General features: G+C 42.1%; 1 protein-coding gene across 1 annotated transcript in view; it reads left to right on the top strand.

The window, feature by feature from the left end:
* Positions 1-7,979, top strand: part of LOC125457085 (protein YIPF5-like) — a 47,554-nt gene extending 39,575 nt beyond the window's left edge. The window contains exons 6-7 of the mRNA XM_059647480.1: positions 6,470-6,521; positions 7,894-7,979. Of these exons, the coding sequence (XP_059503463.1) occupies positions 6,470-6,488 (19 nt within the window). The 3' untranslated portion in view covers positions 6,489-6,521; positions 7,894-7,979. The remainder of the gene's footprint in view (positions 1-6,469; positions 6,522-7,893) is intronic.
* The last annotated feature ends 11,952 nt before the right edge of the window (positions 7,980-19,931 follow it).

Here is a 19,931-nt window from a genome sequence, read left to right as displayed (position 1 = left end):
TCAGGGACGAGTCACTTCAGCTCTGCAGATAGATTGACGAAATTGGGAGCGTTCTCCTCAGAGAGAAGAATGCTAAGAGCAGAACTGATAAATATTTTCAAAATCAGGAGTGGATTGGAAAGGGAGGATAGGGGGAAACTGTTCCTGCTTCAAAAAAGGAGCAAGCACATGGACAGATTTAAAGTAATCTGCAAAAGAGGCAAGGTTGAAATGAGAAAATAAAAATCATTCAGTGAGTGGCCAGAGTATGGAATACGCTTCCTAGAAATGTGGCAGAGGCACATTCAATTGATGCATTCTTCACTGCACTGGGTGATTAAATAGATAAAAATAATGTTCAAGGGAACGGGGAAAGAAACAGGAGATTGATAGTAGATAATGATGCTTATTTAATGAACCTGTGCAGGCACAAGGATCTGAATGGCCTCCTTCTGCAACATAATATTTCTGCGATTTTGTGAATTGATGCCTTTTGAAATCTGGACTCAGCACAATGGAACTAATGAATTAGAAAAAATCTTCCCATATCCATCCCATATTTGGGCAGTTTTGCCCACATTACTGCCAATCAAAACTAATTTCAAAGACATAAAGGTGGCTTTTGAGGCAAACCAATAGTGAGAATAATACTTGTAGGGCACTCTGATGAGACTACTATTAAAATATTCTGCTGTTTAAAATATTTCTTACTTTTTAGCTAAATCTTATTTCCATTCAGCTTGGGTCGATTCTCACATAGTACCAGGGACCAGCTTCTGCTGGATGGTCACAGTTAAAGTCAAGCACCTTGTATCAATCATCCATGATATGGAATATAGTTGCACTTTTTTTTAGTCTTCCTTTTCTTGTTCCTTATTCATTTAACCTCAGCAACTCTTCCCCCTTGTTAAATCTCCTTCATCTCAATTGCATTACAAAAAACAGAATGTACACTTATTATCATAGTTCTCTTTGAGCGACCTTGTGAAATATTACCTGCATTCTTACAGAAATTACACTTCAAAAATACTTAGCCAGTTTTGGGATGCCCTGCAGTCATAAAAGATATCAAACGTATCTCACTCTTTCTTTAAAAAGACTTTGTAAATATTTATGCTTGCAAAAGATAGCTCCACTTTGTTCTTAGCAGGTACCAATGTCAAATCATGACTAATAGTCTAACAGCACCATTAAACACCAGCTGGCAACTCATTTGAAAAGAATAATCAGACAAGACTAATTTTGAATCCCTTTCCATCTTTATATGTATAGCTTTAGCAGCAAAGATAAAAAAAAGAAAACTACTTTTAGCATGATATTATCATTTCTTTCAGATCTGATAGATGAACACATTAATCACCTCTACAGTGCTGATTGCACAAGCATACGTTTTGGAGATTAGATTCTTGCTTAGATTGCTTCCATTATATTATCTGAATTTGAGTAGTCACCCTGCGCACCAGGATTGTACAAACATATCCACTGTCACCTCTTTTAGCTAATGCATTTTAGCCTGAAGATATATTTTTAATCCATGTTCTATTATCAATAAGACATATAATTGCAGACAAATAGTTGTGAGAATTTGCTATATGTCAACATAACAGCCCAGTAAACTGTTTAGGAAGGCACTGGGTTGACAGCTACATGCGGTAAGTTTTAGTAACATATGCTGAATATTCTATATTAAATATAATTTATTAGAACAGAAAATTGCTGTAATTTGGAGAAACAGATTAATGCAGCAGGCCGGGACACTATTGTTTCACTACAAAGTCCTGGTTTTGAATTCAAATTTCATTGGACACAATAAAAGTCTCCTATCTCTGCTGGGAGTAAGGGTCTGAGGTGATTGAGTTTCTGGTGAGCATGCCTTCCAGAGCAAAAACGTCCACAATTTTGCACAAATTGGCTCAAGGTTGACTCCTCTAGATATTGTTCTTATCCAGTTCATAAGACAATTCCGTGCAAGTGTTTTCACAGGCGGTATCAATTTTTTATGACATCACAAATAAATAGTACTTCATAGTGGTGAGATGGAGACATCATGGTAATGTCCCTAGCATAGAATCCAGACTACGGAGCCCTAGGTTCATGCTTTGGAGACATTCGTTCAAATCTTAGCATGGCACATCATGAAATATGAATTCAATAAATATCTGGAATTAAAAGCGAGCCTATTTGTCATAACATAACTAGTGTTGAATGTGCAAAAACCCATTTGGCTCATTAATGTTTTAGCCAAAGGAATCCATTGTCCTGATCTGGTGTTACCTATGAGTGACGTTGGATCCATCAGTATGGGTGATCCTCAACTGCCCTCTGAAATAGCCTGGCAAGCCATTGAGTTCCAGGGCAATTAGAGATAGGAACTAAATGCTGGCTGGTTTAGCCAGTGATTCCCAGGCATGGATAAACAAGATGATTATAATCATCCTGAATCAGCAGTACCTGAAAATAAGTGTCAGGATCATAATCATTCAATTAATTTGTGCCAACAACAACAAACAAGGGTCAGCGGACCCGAAACAGTAACTCTGTTTTCTCCTACACAGATTCTGTCAGACCTACTAAGCTTTTCCAGCAACTTAGTTTTGTTCCCAATTTACAGCATCTGCAGTTCTTTCGGTTTTGATTAACCTGTGCCATTTCTCTTCAACAATGGGCAGCATTCTGTGCTTCCTTTTAAGTGTATGGTGGCTGTGTGTAGCCAGCATTAAATCCATTAACAACAGGTTGCTCACTTTGGAAGGGGGATAAAGTTTCTACGGGATTACCATCAAAGGCAACCTCCGCCTCTTAAAATATTCTAGTTGGAGTGGCTGCTGGAATTGTTTAAGAAATGGAATCTAACCAAAAGGAGTGAATTACAGTAAAACAGGGGAGAAAGCGTGCTGTTAGATTCTCTGACGCTCAACTTGATGCAGTGGTGTAGGAGGTGGAGAGAAGCCGATTTATGATTTAAACATAGGTGGGCAAAACAGGTAGATAAAAGGGAGTCATTGGATATATTATACATACTGTTCCAGAAGGCATCAATAAGAAACCACATCAATGGTCGTTGCATCAGTTGCCTCCTCTTCCTCTTTATTGTTCTCTGTAGTGGGTAATTATATAGCTTGTGACAAAAGATATTCCCTCTCAATATATAGCATGCAGCAGACCACCTTCTCAATCATAAATCCGAATACCTACTCTACCATATATTGCCGGGTCACTCTGGAGCAGTCCAGGCTGCAGAAGTGTTATTTCAGCATACCAATGATCTCTTTTAACACATTTCAGGGGCATTGCTTTTGTTGTGTGCATGCAACCCACATGTACTGATGGCAGAAGTCTTTAATATTGTTAGCACATAGTGGGTGTGGCTCAATATATTCCTTTTACTTGTCATTGTAGTACAACAAACAGGACACTGTTGCAAGGACACCAGGCTTTAACATGCATGATTCTTTGTTAATGTTCATGCACCAGTTGAGTGTTGTAGGAATTAAATCACTTTTGGTCATGCAGCATCTCAAAAGTGATGTGACTTGCACAGAGTGGTGTGGCAGTGTGCATTATTAGAATACCTGAAATTCTTATGAAGATGAGATAGTAGGAACTGCAGATGCTGGAGAATCTGAGATAACAAGATGCAGAGCTGGATGAACAGGCCCGAAACGTAAGCCTTCCTGCTCCTCTGATGCTGCTTAGCCTGCTGTGTTCATCCAGCTCTACACCTTGTTATCTCCTTATGAAGATGTGTGCTTTTCTTCTCCCTAGCAGGACACAATTAAGTCTTCTTAGAATACAGGGCCTTAGAGGGTTCACTTGTTAAAAAGTGAATGGCAAATTGGGTGATGGTTCAAATATCACCAATTTCAGTCTGAGGTGTATGTTTTCATTGGATGCCCTTTTGAAGCCAAACACCTCTCCTTCTGCAGAAAAGGCATGCACTAAGGAGTTAGATTTAGTGACCTTGTAACAATGATGGAGCGGTAGTGAGTGGTGTGACAATGTACTCTTTACAGGAAACTAGTAACAACAGGGAAAAGATCAGAGTCTAAAAACAGCATCAGGAGTTTCATAACGGGAAGAACTAACTTTGCAGTTTTTCTGAGCTGTCTGAACAAAAGTATAAAATCAATGATTTGAATAATTCATCAACCTGGAAATCACTGGAGATCATGTGACTGTATGGATGCTAATATCAAATTGCTTCATCCACTGTTTTAATGGAAGTGTGAATATACTTTAAAATGAGCGATTTATTGCCTCTATGCAATTTTTAGATGATCATATATAGAATCTTCCATTTTAATTTCTAGGCTCCAGTTTTGAAGATAAAAGCTAATTAGCAAACTCTACTTCGATTCTGAGTTAATACATTTTCTGATCCCTGCACTTAATTCCTGAAGCAATGGCATTGATGAAAATCAACGAAACAAAACTCACCATCCTTGTCAATCTTCCCAGCCCCATCCCCCACACCTTAATTGGACTGCGGCATACTAATCTTTACCATTTCCCTCAACTGAAATGCCACCAAACTTCAAAGAAATTATGCAAATATTTCAAGATTTATTAAATACCTGATGTTATAAAACTGATTAGTTCTGTCATGATAACGTGCTCTGTCTTGTTAATCTCAGGGGAGTGACTGGAATTCCGCTTGCTCTGATTGTCATTGGATGGTGCAGCCTCTCAGCCTCAAAAATATTTATCTCTACACTGGCAATGGAGGGACAACAGCTTCTTGTCGCCTACCCTTGTGCCTTACTGTATGGGATTTTTGCACTCCTGACTGTTTTTTAAGTTACGGTTTCAATACTGAATATACAGCCTCCACTTTGCTTCAATAAAAATTTTGTTTTCCTCATGCAATTTTGTGATTCATTAAACAAATATAGTCAACTTTGAAGCCTGAACACACTTTATTAGTTTTTGGGCTTCCTTGGCAATGGATGTAGGGTCACCCCATTGTCTCCACGCCATGTTACTGAGAAATTTGCAGTAATACGTCTACAGTTTGGAGCGTATATATCCTTCCCATAGATTAAAACCTCACTTACCTAACTCCGGGGAATTTGCATGTATGTTTCATTGCTCCTCTTACTCAAGTCTGCATGAGGCACTTACTGCAGTTTGATGAGTTCAGACAACAATTTTCTAGCACAGGATACTAGTAATCTTCCAGCAACTTATCCAGCCAACATCATCCTCTTCATTGTGCTTGGTTCTTTGAAGCTAAGTCAGGAGAACTTCAAATCCCATTGCTAAATTGACAGCCAAAGATCCAAGCTGTCTCATTACCTCTGACAAGGGGAGTAGACATGCTTAATTCAGCAATCAGATTATCGAGCCAGTCATGGAGGATCCACTTAGCTGTGAGGTATGCCATCTTGAAGACAAATGACTTCAAAGAGACAAAATGATGGTAATGCACATATATTGATGTTTTAAATCTTTAATTTTTGTAATGCAATGATATTGGTGAGATTTTGCAGTAGTAACTTTCATTAGTGAAACATTCCCCTGTGTTCTTCTGCTCCAAAAATCTTTGCCAATCAAGTTGCTTGAAGCGTTCTGAAAACCTGAGTATCTCAGAGCTTATTGAACATGGCAATTCACAGACTATCTCATTAAATAATGATATTTACCTTTCATAGAATAAAACAAGGAGTCAGACGGAGGATCAATTAAGGAAATGAATTCAGTGTCAAAAGTATAAGGAGAAAAATAGAACAACCACCAGCTGGTAGAGGGTGGCTTTGAAACCTGTAGAATTTAAATTGACTCCGCCCACCCACCTTGGGAGTGGGCCAAAGTTGCTGGGGGTGGGGCGGGGGGGGGGGGGGGGGGGACGGGCAGAGATAAACTAGAGTACAAAGGCTTACAGTAGAGAACCTGTGGATCTTCCGGCTCTAGTTATGCCTTTATTTGGAAGGTTACGGACAGCTTTGCTACCTGGAGATGCTGTTATGCAGGACCTTAAGTAACACAGGTTAGCATTATCGGCATTCAACCATTGGAGGTGGGAAGGAACATGCAATATGGATGAGCTGTCTGGTATGCCCTGGGGTTGTCAGGCCTGTGGCCAAGCAAGTAAAGGAACATTCCTCTTAATCAGGAAGCTATGTCTAATGAATGATTCAGACAACAGTACATGGACTTAGCTGATTGAAATTTGTATTGCAAGTCCTGCTTAATGATGTCACAAGTCTTAATGAATGACATTCAACAAAAATTAATTATTTTCTAAGCATAGGTTCTGATTTTTTTTTGTTTTGATTATTTGAGGAGTTTTTAGGACTGTAAAATTATTATTTTGCTTCATTGTTCTTTCTCTCTTCCCTTGTCATCAAATCTTTCTTTTGCTATTTTACTCATTGTAGATTTGACATTGAATTCATTCCCTTAATTAACCCTTCTTCTGACTCCTTCTTGTATTTATTCCATGAAAGATAAATTGCCATGTTCATTAAGGTCCTGATGTTTTGCTTTTCAGAACACTTCCAGCAACTTAATTGGCAAAGGTTTTTGGAACTAAAGAACACAAGGTAAAGTTTAACTAATGGTGGTTGCCATTAGATGCTCTACTACTGCAAAGCCTGCCCATTATCATAATCTGACCTCTTCAAGATCCTAAGATGTTTTGTCTTTCCACACCCAAGTCACCCAAATGATGTAATCAGATTGTCAGAGTGCAACACTGTCTCCAACATTGACTCTTTGGAACCATTACCTTATGCAATATTTTCTCACAGCCTGATTCCCTGTAGTTAATGATACCCCTTTATCCATTCATGGGATGTGGGCGTCTCTGGCTATGCAGCATTTATTGCCCATCCCTAATTGCCTAGACGGCAGTTAAGAGTCAACCACATTGTGTTGGACCTGGAATCACATATTGACCTGACCAGGTAAGGATGGCAGTTTCCTTCCCTAAAGGACATTAGTGAACCAGATTTTTTTTTTCCTGACTATCAGCAATGGATTCATGGTCATCCAGATATTTATTGAATTCAAATTCCATCATCTGCCATTGCGGGATTCAAATCCAGATTCCTAAAACATTAGCTGCGTCTCTGGATTAACAGTCCTGCGATAATGCCACTAGGCCATTGTCTCCCTGTATACACTTGTGTATATTATTATATTTACCACTACTTTATTCCTCTCAACTCTCTGACTTCATGAATTCAGAACATCCGATGGTTATATAAATGTATTCTCTTCAAGCACGGTGGCTCCTCTGTGATTGGATCCCCAGGTTATTTAATTTGGAAGGCTGACAATCACAGTATAGTCACAATTATCTTCATTGCCTCTTCTACAGTGGTGCACTGCCTCCTGGTTCTTTTTCAAGTGAGATCACCAACTCAAGACAGATATGTTGTTGAACCTGAATTCTGATCTGTTTAACTTAACACTACAGTAAACAATGTTGTCCCACTAACCTTTTTACAACAGCCTCATTAAAAACTATCTTTCAATGAAATTGACAAACTTGTCACTTTAATACCCAAGTTCTTCCAAAGTATCCTGAGGTTCTGATGGCAGATACAAAACAGTTTAATGCTTTTCTCAAAACTGTAGTACAAGGCTATACAAAGCCAGGTTCTGTCCTCTCCTCATTCTGAAGAAGGGCAATTGGGCCCAAAACATTAGTTCTAATTTCTCCCCACAGATACTGCCATGCTGAGATTTTCCAGCAATTTCTGTTTTTGTTTCTGTCCTCTGCACTGCTTCATACTGAGCCTGTTTGGAAGTGTTATTTTTAGTAGTGTTAGTAACTCTGCTTCGTTGAACATCAAGATCTATTGTTATTAACAATCTGAGACATATGCAGACTAATGGTGACAATAATGCAAACTGTTGAAATTCCGGCATACATAAAAATTAGATGTGTTTTTATTTCCCTTACTGCAGCCTTTCCTTGACATCTAAGTTACTTCTAAACTGGATTTCTGTCTTCCCATGAGAGTTACAGGATATTAACTGGGAAACTCTAAGGTATTTTTACCCATCTCATTATTATAGGAATTACCACTGGTCAGCTTTGAAATGGCCCTTGATTTGATTGATCTACCTGTGAAGATTGTGAATTATATCTCTTCTGAAAAATGCCATCTCTGAGAGCAGTACTTCCACAATGAAGTTTTATTTTTATATTCGTTCACGGGATGTGGGCATTACCAGCTGGACCAGTTTTTGTTCACTGTTCTACTTGCTGCTGAGGAGGTGGAGGTGAAGGTGTTCACCTAGGTTTCTGTGCTCAGAGTCATAGCCAATATTTTTCCCTCAACAAATAGTCCTAAACAAAATGCTGTTTGTGGCATCTTGCTTTGTGCCAACTGGCTTGCAAATTAACTAGTTTTTCCTAAATTGCAGCAGTGAAGACACTTCAAAAGTATATAATTGTCTGAGAAGCAGTTCTACACATTATGAAGCCATGAATGACGCTGCGTTTAGTGCATCCTTTTCGTTCAACCAAATTTAAGGATCTCAACACAGATCAAGATCTGGGTATTAAACTAAGTTTTATTTATCAAGAATCCTGTTGATTCTAAAAGTTACCTTTCACACATGCTTTGTTGACCTACAAATGTATTGATGCGTTATTTCTGTCTGGAATTTTTCATTTCCTGCCTCTCTAGCTGTGCCCTGTTTACATGGTTCAGCAATGCAATTTGGAAAGTATAGTGGTGATTATCTCAATCTGAATCACAAAACATTAGCTTCCAAGTTCAGGAGGTAATAGGGAAGGCAAAAGCACTGCTGGTCTTTATTTCAAAGGGGTTGGAATACAAAATAGCAAAGCATTGATAAGTTTATACCATGTATTAGTCAGATCACACCAAGAATACTATGAACAGTTTTTGCCCCATGATTTAAGTTGAGATATATGGCATTGGAGGCAGTCAGAAGAGGTTCACTTGATTGATCCTGGGTATGGAGGGATTATTTTAGGAGGAGAGATTAAGAAAGTTATGACTACTTGTTAGAATTTGGAAGAATGGGAAGAAAATTTGTTGAAATGTTTAAGATTCTGAAGGGACTTGACAGGATGGATGTGGGAGATTGTTTCTAGGATCAGAGGACTTAATCTGAGAGTGAGTGAGGAGTTAGGGTAAACATTTTGGGCAAGGTATTGGGAAAATAAAAACAGAAGAATAGCATTTGACAGTATACTATAGAACATAGAGTATAGAACATAGGAACAGGCTTGTAGGCCCATGATGTTGTGCCAAACTTGGCACCAAATGAAACTCATCCGTTCTGCCCACCATTGGTCCATACATCTCCATTCCTTGCATATTCATGTGCTTATCTAAAAATCCCATAAATGCCCCTATTGTATCTGCTCCACCACCAACCCTGGCAGTGTGTTCCAGACTCTTACAACTCTCTGTGTAAAACACTTGCCCCTCACATCTCCTTTGATCATTACACATCTCACCTTCATTGCATACCCCCTGGTATTAGACATTTCAACTCTGGGAAAAAGATTCTGACAGTCATTCTTGCTCCAGAGAAAACAACCCAAGGTTTTTCAGCTTCTCCTTATAGTTCAGAACAGGCAACATCCTGATAAATCTCATCTGTGCTCTCTCCAGAGCCACCACATCCTTCATGTAATATGGCAACTAGAACAGAACGCAATACACAAAGTTCCCTAACCAAAGCCTTTTAAATCTGCAACATGACATCCTGACCGTTGTATTCAATTCCCTGATCAATAAAGGCAAGCATGCCATACGCCTTCTTTACCACCCTATCTACTTACTACTTTCAGGGAGCTATGGACTTGAACTCCAAGATCCTTCAGTACATCAACGCTGTTCGGAATCCTGTCATTAACTGTATACTTTTCATTAATATTTGATCTCCAAAGTACAGTACAACACCCTTATCCCTGATTAAACTCTCTCTGCTATTTCTCTGCCCATATCTGTAACTGATCTATATGCTGCTATATCCTGTGACAACCTTCTACACTGTTGACAACTCCACTGATCTTTGTATCATCTGCAAATTTATTAATCCATCCATCCACATTTTCATCCATGTCATTTATTCATATCACAAACAAACAGAGATCCCAGTACGGATCGCTGTGGAACACCTCTGGCCTGAAAAACGTGCTTCCACCACTACTCTCTGTCTTCCATGGGCAAGCCAATTCTGAATCAGTGTAGCCAAGTCATCCATGGACGCCACAGGTCTTAATATGCCTCTGTCATGAGGGATCTTGATGAAAGCCTTACTAAAATCCATGTAAACAACATCCACTGCTCTACCATCATCAAACACCTAGATCACCTCCTCAAAAAATTCAATCAAGTTAAGAAATGGTCTGACCTGCACAAAGCCATGTTGATTGTCTCTAATTAGGCCACACTTTTCCAAATGTTCATAAATCTTATCCCTAAGAATTCTCTCAAATAGCTGACCAATCACTAACTAGAGACTCACCAGTCTGTATTCTCTTTGATTATCCCTATTTCCCTTCTTGAACATAGGAACAATATTAGCTACTCATCAGTCCTCTGGGACCTCTGCAGTGGCTAGCGAGGATACAAGGATCTTGATCAAGGCCCAATCATTCTTCTCTGTTGTTTCTCTCAGTAACCTGGAGTAGATACCATCGGGACCTGGGAGCTTATCCACCTTAACGCTCTTCAAGAGATCCAACACCACTTCTTCCTTGACCTTAAAATGCCCCAGCATATTAGCTTACTCCACTCAAATCTCATGATTCTCTATATCTGTCTCCTGTGTGAATATCAATGCAAAATACTCATTTAGGATCTCACCCACACTCTCTCCCTGAAAGCACATATTCCTTGCTTTATCCCTGAGTGGTCCTAACTTCTATCTACTTATCTCCTTATTTTTAATGTATCTAAAGAATGCCTTGGGTTTCTCTTTAACCTTACTAGTCAAGGTCACCTTGTGGCCCCTTCTTGTTCTCCTAATTCCCTCCTTCAGTACTTTTCTACTTACCCTATATTCCTTCTGTCTGATTTTAGCGTCCTAAACATTATGTATGCTTCCTTTTCCCTTCTGACTAAATTGGCAACTTTTTGTGTTATCCGAGGGTCCCCTACCTTGCCATCCTTGTCCTTTCTCCTTAATGGAACGTGCCTATCTTGAACTCTGGCCAGCAGGTCTTTAAAAAATTCCCACAAATCAAATGAGTTCTGAGGAATGGAGTCACTGGGCCTGAAACATTAACTCTGGTTTTTTCCTTCACAGATGCTGCCAGACATGCTGGCCTTTTCCAGCAACTTTGTTTTTGTTCCTGATTTACAGCTTCCGCAGTTCTTTCGGTTTTTATTTTGTTAAATATAGACATGCCAGGCAAAGGCTCCTCACAATTAACAGTCCCTAGCTCCTGCCCAATACTGATATAATTTGCCTTCCCCCAATTTAGTACCTTCCTGCAAGGTCCTTGTTCGTAGCTATCTTAAAACTTAAGGAGATAACAAAGTGTGGATAACAAAGTGTGAAGCTGGATGAACACAGCAGGCCAAGAAGCATCTCAGGAGCACAAAAGCTGATGTTTCGGGCCTAGACCCTTCATCAGAGAGGGGGATGGGGAGAGGGAACTGGAATAAATAGGGAGAGAGGGGGAGGCAGACTGAAGATGGAGAGTAAAGAAGATAGGTGGAGAGGAGAATATAGGTGGAGAGGTAGGGAGGGGATAAGTCAGGCTAGGGAAGACGGACAGGTCAAGGAGGTGGGATGAGGTTAGTAGGTAGGAAATGGAGGTGCGGCTTGGGGTGGGAGGAAGGAATGGGTGAGAGGAAGAACAGGTTAGGGAGGCAGAGACAGGCTGGGCTGGTTTTGGGATGCAGTGGGTGGAGGGGAAGAGCTGGGCTGGTTGTGTTGTGCAGTGGGAGGAGGGGACGAACTGGGCTGGTTTTGGGATGCGGTGGGGGAAAGGGGAACCGCTCGGTTCGCAATAAACAACTGCACCTCCCAGTCGCAAACCATTTCCACTCCCCCTCCCATTCTTTAGATGACAAGTCCATCATGGGCCTCCCTGCAGTGCCACAATGATGCCACCCGAAGGTTGCAGGAACAGCAACTCATATTCTGCTTGGGAACCCTGCAGCCCAATGGTATCAATGTGGACTTCACCAGCTTCAAAATCTCCCCTTCCCCCACCGCATCCCAAAACCAGCCCAGTTCGTCCCCTCCCCCCACTGCACCACACAACAAGTCCAGTTCTTCCCCTCCACCCACTACATCCCAAAACCAGTCCAACCTGTCTCTGCCTCCCTAACCTGTTCTTCCTCTCACTCATCCCTTCCTCCTACCCCAAGCCGCACCTCCATCTCCTACCTACTAACCTCATCCCACCTCCTTGATCTGTCTGTCTTCCCGGGACTGAACTATCCCACCACCACCCCCCCACCCCCCCGACCACCACTGCCCCCACCTCCTCACCCATACTCTCCTCTCTACCTATCTTCTTTTCTCTCCATCTTCGGTCTGCCTCCCCCTGTCTCCCTATTTATTCCAGAACCCTCTCCCCATCCCCCTCTCTGATGAAGGGTCGAGGCACGAAACATCAGCTTTTGTGCTCCTGAGATGCTGCTTGGCCTGCTGTGTTCATCCAGCCTCACATTTTATTATCTTGGATTCCCCAGCATCTGCAGTTCCCATTATCACTCTATGAAAACAGATAGGTTCCTTATTATGCAACTGTAATCATGGACTTATAAAGCCTTGAAAGGACAATGTGGTACTTGAGTAATGGACCCGCTTATTACATACAGGAGGAAACACACTGACCTGGAGCCCCTTAATGTTTTTTCTGGATGTTCAATAAGAAAGAAAGGACTTTTGAACACACTTTTGGCACAGGTTGCAGATAATTGCCTTCCCTGTCCATGAAGAAAGTTGATAAAAAAAACTAACTTTGCAAGTTGAATTTTTATTCAATAGTTTTTTAATCAGGGGAGTTACGAATGTTTTCTTTGCAAGAAGCAACATGTTTATTGCTGTTTCTATGGAATAGAGAAATAGGTGGCCAATGTATACAGTAAAAAGTGCTTTGCTACCAGTGAGTTATTGTTGAAACATATTTAGATCTCAAACAGACTAACATGGAGTCCAAGCTTCAGGCATCAAGCTTTCATCACAACATATGAATGAGTAATCAGATAATCTGCTTTTGAGGATATGGCTGAGGAAGTAATCAAGGCACTAGGATGTTTCTCAGAGACAGTAAGAACTACAGTTGCTGGACTCAGAGACAACGCAGCGTTGAGCTGAAGGAACACAGCTGGCCAGGCAGTGCCAGAGGAGCAGGAAGATTGACATTTTGGGACTCAAAACACCAACTTTCCTGTTCCACTGACGCTGCCTGGTCTGCTGCATTCCTTCAGTTCCACACTGTGTTATCACTAGGATGTTTCTTGTATTTTCATTTGGAGTATTAAGGCTCTTTGCTAACCATACAAATTTCTAACGCACATCACAGTTTTAGCAGGACCTATAAAATCATAACGTAGTACTCATTGAAACATAGAAGATAGGAGCAAGAGGAGGCCATTCAGCCTTTTGGACCTGGTCCGCCATTCTTCATGATCCTGGCTGATCATCCAACTCAACAGCCTCATCCTGCTTTCTCCCCATAACCTTTGATCCCATTCGCCCCATATCGAGCCGCCTCTTGTATACATATAATGTTTTGGTATCAATGAATTCCTGTGGTCATGAATTCCACAGGCTCACCACTCTTTGGATGAAGAAATGTCTCTTTATCTCCATCTGAATCGTCCACCCCATATTCTCATACTGTGAACCCTGGTTCTGAACACACCCACCATCGGGAACATTCTCCCTGCATCTACCCTATCCAGTCCTTTTAGAATTTTACAAGTCTTTGTGAGATTCCCCCTCATTCATCCGAACTCCAGTGTAAACAATCCCAACCTAGTCGATCTCTCCTCATACATTAGACCCGCCATCCCTGGAATCAGCCTGGTAAACCTTTGCTGCACTCCTTTGAGAGCAAGAGCATCCTTCCTCGGAAAAGGAGGCCAAAATTGCATATAATATTGTAGGTGTGGTCTCACCACGGTCCTGTATAGCCACAACAACACATCACTGCTCCCGTACTCAAAACCTCTTGTAATGAAGGCCAGCATATATAGAACACAGAACAGAGAACATTACAGCACAGTACAGGCCCTTCGGCCCTCGATGTTGTGCCAACCTGTCATACCGATCTGAAGCCCATGTAACCTACACTATTCCATGTACGCCCATATGCTTATCCAATGATAACTTAAATGTACCTAAAGTTGGCAAATCTACTACCGTTGCAGGCAAAGCGTTCCATTCCCTTACTACTCTCTGAGTAAAGAAACTACCTCTGACATCTGTCCTATATCATTCACCCCTCAATTTAAAGCTATGCCCCCTCGTGCTTGCCGTCACCATCCTAGGAAAAAGGCTCTCCCTATCCACCCTATCTACCCCTCCGATTATTTTATATGTTTCAATTAAGTCACATCTCAACCTTCTTCTCTCTAATGAAAACAGCCTCAAGCCCGTCAGCCTTTCCTTGTAAGACCTTCCCTCCATGCCAGGCAACATCCTAGTAAATCTCCTCTGCACCCTTTCCAAAGCTTCCACATCCTTCTTATAATGCGGTGACCAGAACTGCACACAATACTCCAAGTGCGGCTGCACCAGAGTTTTGTACAGCTGTAGCGTAACCTCTTGGTTCCGGAACTCAATCCTTCTATTAATAAAAGCTAAAACACTGTATGCTTTCTTAACAGCCCTGTCAACCTGGATGGCAACTTTCAAGGATCTGTGTACATGGACACTGAGATCTCTCTGCTCATCTACACTGCTAAGAATCTTACCATTAGCCCTGTACTTTGCCTTCTGCTTACTCCTACCAAAGTGCATCACCTCACACTTGTCTGCATTGAACTCCATTTGCCACCTCTCAGCCCAGCTCTGCAGCTTATCTATGTCTCTCTGCAACTTACAGCATCCTTTGTCACTATCCACAACTCCACCGTCCTTAGGGTCGTCTGCAAATTTACTAACCCATCCTTCTACGCCCTCATCCAGCTCATTTATAAAAATGACAAACGGCAGTGGACCCAACACCGACCCTTGCGGTACACCGCTAGTAACTGCTCTCCAGGATGGACATTTCCCATCAACTACCACCCTCTGTCTTCTTTCAGCAAGCCAATTTCCGATCCAAACTGCTATATCTCCCACAATTCCATTCCTCCGCATTTTGTACAATAGCCTATTGTGGGGAACCTTATCGAACGCCTTGCTGAAATCCATATACACCACATCAATCGGTTTACTCTCATCTACCTGTTTGGTCACCTTCTCAAAGAACTCAATAAGGTTTGTGAGGCACGACCTTCCCTTCACAAAACTGTGCTGACTATCCCTAATCAAATTATTCTTTTCTAGATGATTATAAATCCTATCCCTTATAACCTTTTCCAACACTTTACCAACAACTGAGGTAAGGCTCACTGGTCTATAATTATCAGGGTTGTCTCTACTCCCCTTCTTGAACAGGGGAACCACATTTGCTATCCTCCAATCATCTGGCACTATTCCTGTAGACAATGACAAGTTAAAGATCAATGCCAAAGGCTCGGCAATCTCCTCCCTGGCTTCCCAGAGGATCCTAGGATAAATCCCATCCGGCCCAGGGGACTTATCTATCTTCACCCTCTGAAGGACTTCGAATACCTCTTCCTTGTGAACCTCAATCCCACCTAGCCTAGTAGCCTTTATCTCAGTATTCTCCTCGACAACATTGTCGTTTTCTAGAGTGAATACTGTTGGAAATTATTCATTTAGCGCTTCCCCTATCTCATCTGACTCCACACACAACTTACCACTACTATCCTTGATTGGGTCTAATCTTACTTTTGTCATTCTTTTATTCCTTAAATACCTATAGAAAGCCTTAGGGTTTACCCTGATCCTATCTGCCAACAACTTCTCATGTCTCCTCCTGGCTCTTCTGAGCTCTCTCTTTAGGTCTTTCTTGGCTACCTCGTAGCCCTCAGGTGCCCTAACTGAGCCTTCACATCTCATCCTAACATAAGCCTTCTTCTTCCTCTTGACCAGAGATTCTACCTCCTTTGTAAACCACGGCTCCTTCAATCTACAGCTTCCTCCCTGCCTGACAGGTACAGACTTATCTAGGACACACAGGAGCTTTTCCTTGAATAAGCTCCACATTTCTAATGTGCCCATCCCCTGCAGTTTCCTTCCCCATCCTATGCTGCCTAAATCTTGCCTAATCTCATTGTAATTGCCTTTCCCCCAGCTATAACTCTTGCCCAGTTGTATACACCTATCCCTTTTCATCACTAAAGGGACCATAACAGCATTGTGATCGCTATCAAAAAAGTGCTCACCTACTTCCCAATCTAACACCTGTCCAGGCTCATTACCCAGTACCAAATCTATTGTGGCTTCGCCCCTTGTTGGCCTATCTACATACTGTGTCAGGAAGCCCTCCTGTATACACTGGACAAAAACTGACCCATCTATAGTACTCGAACTGTGGTGTTCCCAGTCAATATTTGGAAAGTTGAAGTCCCCCATGACAACTACCCTGTCTCTCTCACTCCTATCGAGAATCATCTTTGCTATCCTTTCCTTTACATCTCTGGAACTATTTGGAGGCCTATAGAAAACTCGCAACAGGGTGACCTCTCCTTTCCTGTTTCTAACCTCAGCCCATACTACCTCAGTTGAAAGTCCCCAAACATCCTTTCTGCAACTGTAATACTGTCCTTGACCAACAATGCCACACCTCCGCCCCTTTTACCATCTTCTCTGTTCTTACTGAAACATCTAAATCCCGGAACCTGCAACAACCATTCCTGTCCCTGCTCTATCCTTGTCTCCGAAATGGCCACAACATCGAAGTCCCAGGTACTAACCCGTGCTGCAAGTTCACCCACCTTATTCCGGACGCTCCTGGCATTGACAGAGACACACTTCAATCCAACTTCTTGCTTGCTGGTGCCATCTTGCTTCCCTGAAACTTTATTTCGGACCACCCTACTCTCAACCTTTTCTATAGTTGAACTACAATTTTGGTTCCCATCCCCTTGCTGAATTAGTTTAAACCCACCCGAATAGCCTTAGCAAATTTCGCCCCCAGGATATCGGTACCCCTCTGGTTCAGGTGAAGAACATCTTGCTTGTAGAGGTCCCACCTACCCCAGAAAGCGCCCCAATTATCCAAGAATCCAAAACCCTCCCTCCTGCACCATCCCTGTAGCCATGTGTTCAACTCCTCTCTCTCCCCATTCCTCGCCTCACTAGCACGTGGCACGGGCATCAAACCAGAGACAACTCTGTTCGTCCTAGCTCTCAGCTTCCATCCTAGCTCCCTGAATTTCTGCCTTAAATCCCCGTCTCTCTTCCTACCTATGTCATTGGTGCCAATGTGGACCACGACTTGGGACTGCTCCCCCTCCCCCTTAAGGATCCCAAAAACACGATCAGAGACATCACACACCCTGGCACCTGGGAGGCAACACACAAACCGTGAGTCTCTCTCATGCCTACAGAACCTCCTATCTGTCCCCCTAACTATGGAATCCCCAATGACTAATGCTCTGCTCCTCTTCCCCTTTCCCTTCTGAGCAGCAGGGACAGACTCTGTGCCAGAGACCCGTGCCCCACTGCTTTCCCCTGGTAAGTCGTCCTCCCCAACAATATCCAAAATGGTATACTTATTGTTGAGGGGAATGGCCTCAGGGGATCCCTGCACTGCCTGCCAGTTCCCTTTCCGTCCCCTGACCGTAACCCATCTGCCTTTTTCTTGTACTTGAGGAGTGACTACCTCCCTGTAACTCCTCTCAATAACCCCCTCTGCTTCCCGAATGATCCGAAGTTCATCCAGTTCCCTAATGCGGTTTTCAAGGAGCTGAAGTTGGGTGCACTTCCCACAGACGTAGTCAGTAGAGACACTAGTGGTGACCCTTACCTCCCACATTCTGCAGGAGGAACATTCAACTGCCCTGACCTCCGTTCCCATTATTCTAAATTCCCAAGACTTAAAAAATAAAGAATAAAAAATAAACTTGTTACCTTACCAATCAACCACACAAATATATTACCTCACTCACTCACCTGTCCTGTGTCGGCTCCTGCTCAGCGTACCTCCGCCTATTCACGAGGTAAGCTTTTTAAAGATTCAAAAGCAGTGACTCACCGGCTTCCCGACAGGTTCTTGCTCCAAGCTCCCACTCGTGCTGCTGCTCAACCAGAAATGGCAAATACCATTTGCCTTGTTTACTGCCTGCTGCACCTGCATGCTTACCTTCAGCAATTAGTGCAGAACGACACCCAGGTCCCACTGCACACTGCTCTTTTCCAATTTACGGCCATTTAGGTAGTAATCGGCCTTCTTGTTTTTGCTTCTGAAGTGAATAACCTCACATTTATCCAAATTATACTGCATCTGCTTTTGATTTATCTACTCACCCAATCTGTTGAAATCATGCTGAAGGATTTCTGCATCACACTTCATCCTCCCAACCAACGTGGTATCATCTGCAATCTTGGAGATGTACATTTTGTTCCCTCATCCAAATCATTAATATATATTGTGAAAAGCTGGGCTCCCAGCACCCAATCCCTGTGAGACTCTACTGGTTACTGCCTGCCAATTTGAAAAGGGCCCATTAATTCCTACTCTTTGTGTCCTCTCTGCCAACCAGTTTCCTGTCCATCTCAATACACTTCCCTCAACCCCATTTGCTTTAATCTTGCACATTAATCTCCTATATGGGACTTCTGCCAAATGCTTTCTGAAAGTCCAAATATACTGCATCAATTAGCTCACCTTGTCAACTCTACTAATTACATCTTCATAGAATTCCAACAGATTTGTCAAACATGCTTTCCCCTTCATAAATCCATACTGATTCTGCCTGACCCTGCCACTGCTTTCTAAATGCTCTACTATAAAATCCTTGACAATGGATTTGAGAAGTTTCCCCACTACTGATGTTAGGCTCAACGGCCTATAATTCCCTGTTTTCTCTCTACCTCCCTTCTTGAATATTGGAGTGACATTAGCCACACTTCCATCTGCAGGGACTGTTCTAGAGTCTATGGAATCCTGGAAGATGGCCACCAATGTATCCACCATCTCTAGGGTTACTTCCTTAGGTGCTCTGGGATTTAGATTAACAGGCCCAAGTGATTTATTGGCCTTCAATCCCACAATTTTCCTAGCACCATTTCTCTACTAATATTCATCTCCGTCAGTTTTACCCTCTCACTAAATCTTGCATATTCCCTTAGCCTGCACTGAAATATTAACCTGGATTTGTGCTTAAATCCCATTTTAGACTTAAACTCAAATAAAAACCAAGGATAAAATAAATGGAGCCAAACTGATTCTTCTTGGGACTGTAATTGTTGCAGAATCTCTATTAATGGGGAATGAAAAATCTAAGGTTTACATTACAGAAATCTATTTTGTGCTTACACTATATTGCAAACAAAATGTAATGAGTTTTCTTATGTTGGGTCAAAAGTTTATTCATGAATTTGGCCAGAATTATGAATGGCCTTATACTGATTTGATTTACTCCTGGTCCACTGCAAGGCATATGCAAATGTGAACATGGTGAAGTGATTGCAATGAGGTCAGCCATGTGGACCTCATAGAATATGAGTTCCCTGATTGGGGCTGTTAACTTGGTCCAATCAGGGAACCCTGGCTGACAGATAAGAGCAGGAGTGTCAGTCATCCTGTTCACTCTGAGATCTGGCTCTGAGGGAGCTGGATCAGTGTAAAGGACTCTCCACATGTAAATAAAGGGTGAGTTTGTGACCAGCCTCTAGGGAGTTACTTCACATGGAATGAAGGTAAAAGTTGGACTTTTGTTAAGGCCCACTTGTTAAGTAGTCTGTCAACATCA

The sequence above is a fragment of the Stegostoma tigrinum genome, chromosome 1 (genome assembly GCF_030684315.1).
Source record: "Stegostoma tigrinum isolate sSteTig4 chromosome 1, sSteTig4.hap1, whole genome shotgun sequence".
Lineage (NCBI taxonomy): Eukaryota > Metazoa > Chordata > Chondrichthyes > Orectolobiformes > Stegostomatidae > Stegostoma > Stegostoma tigrinum.
Note: the sequence above shows the minus strand (reverse complement) of the source record. Positions and strands in the feature narration are given on the sequence as shown.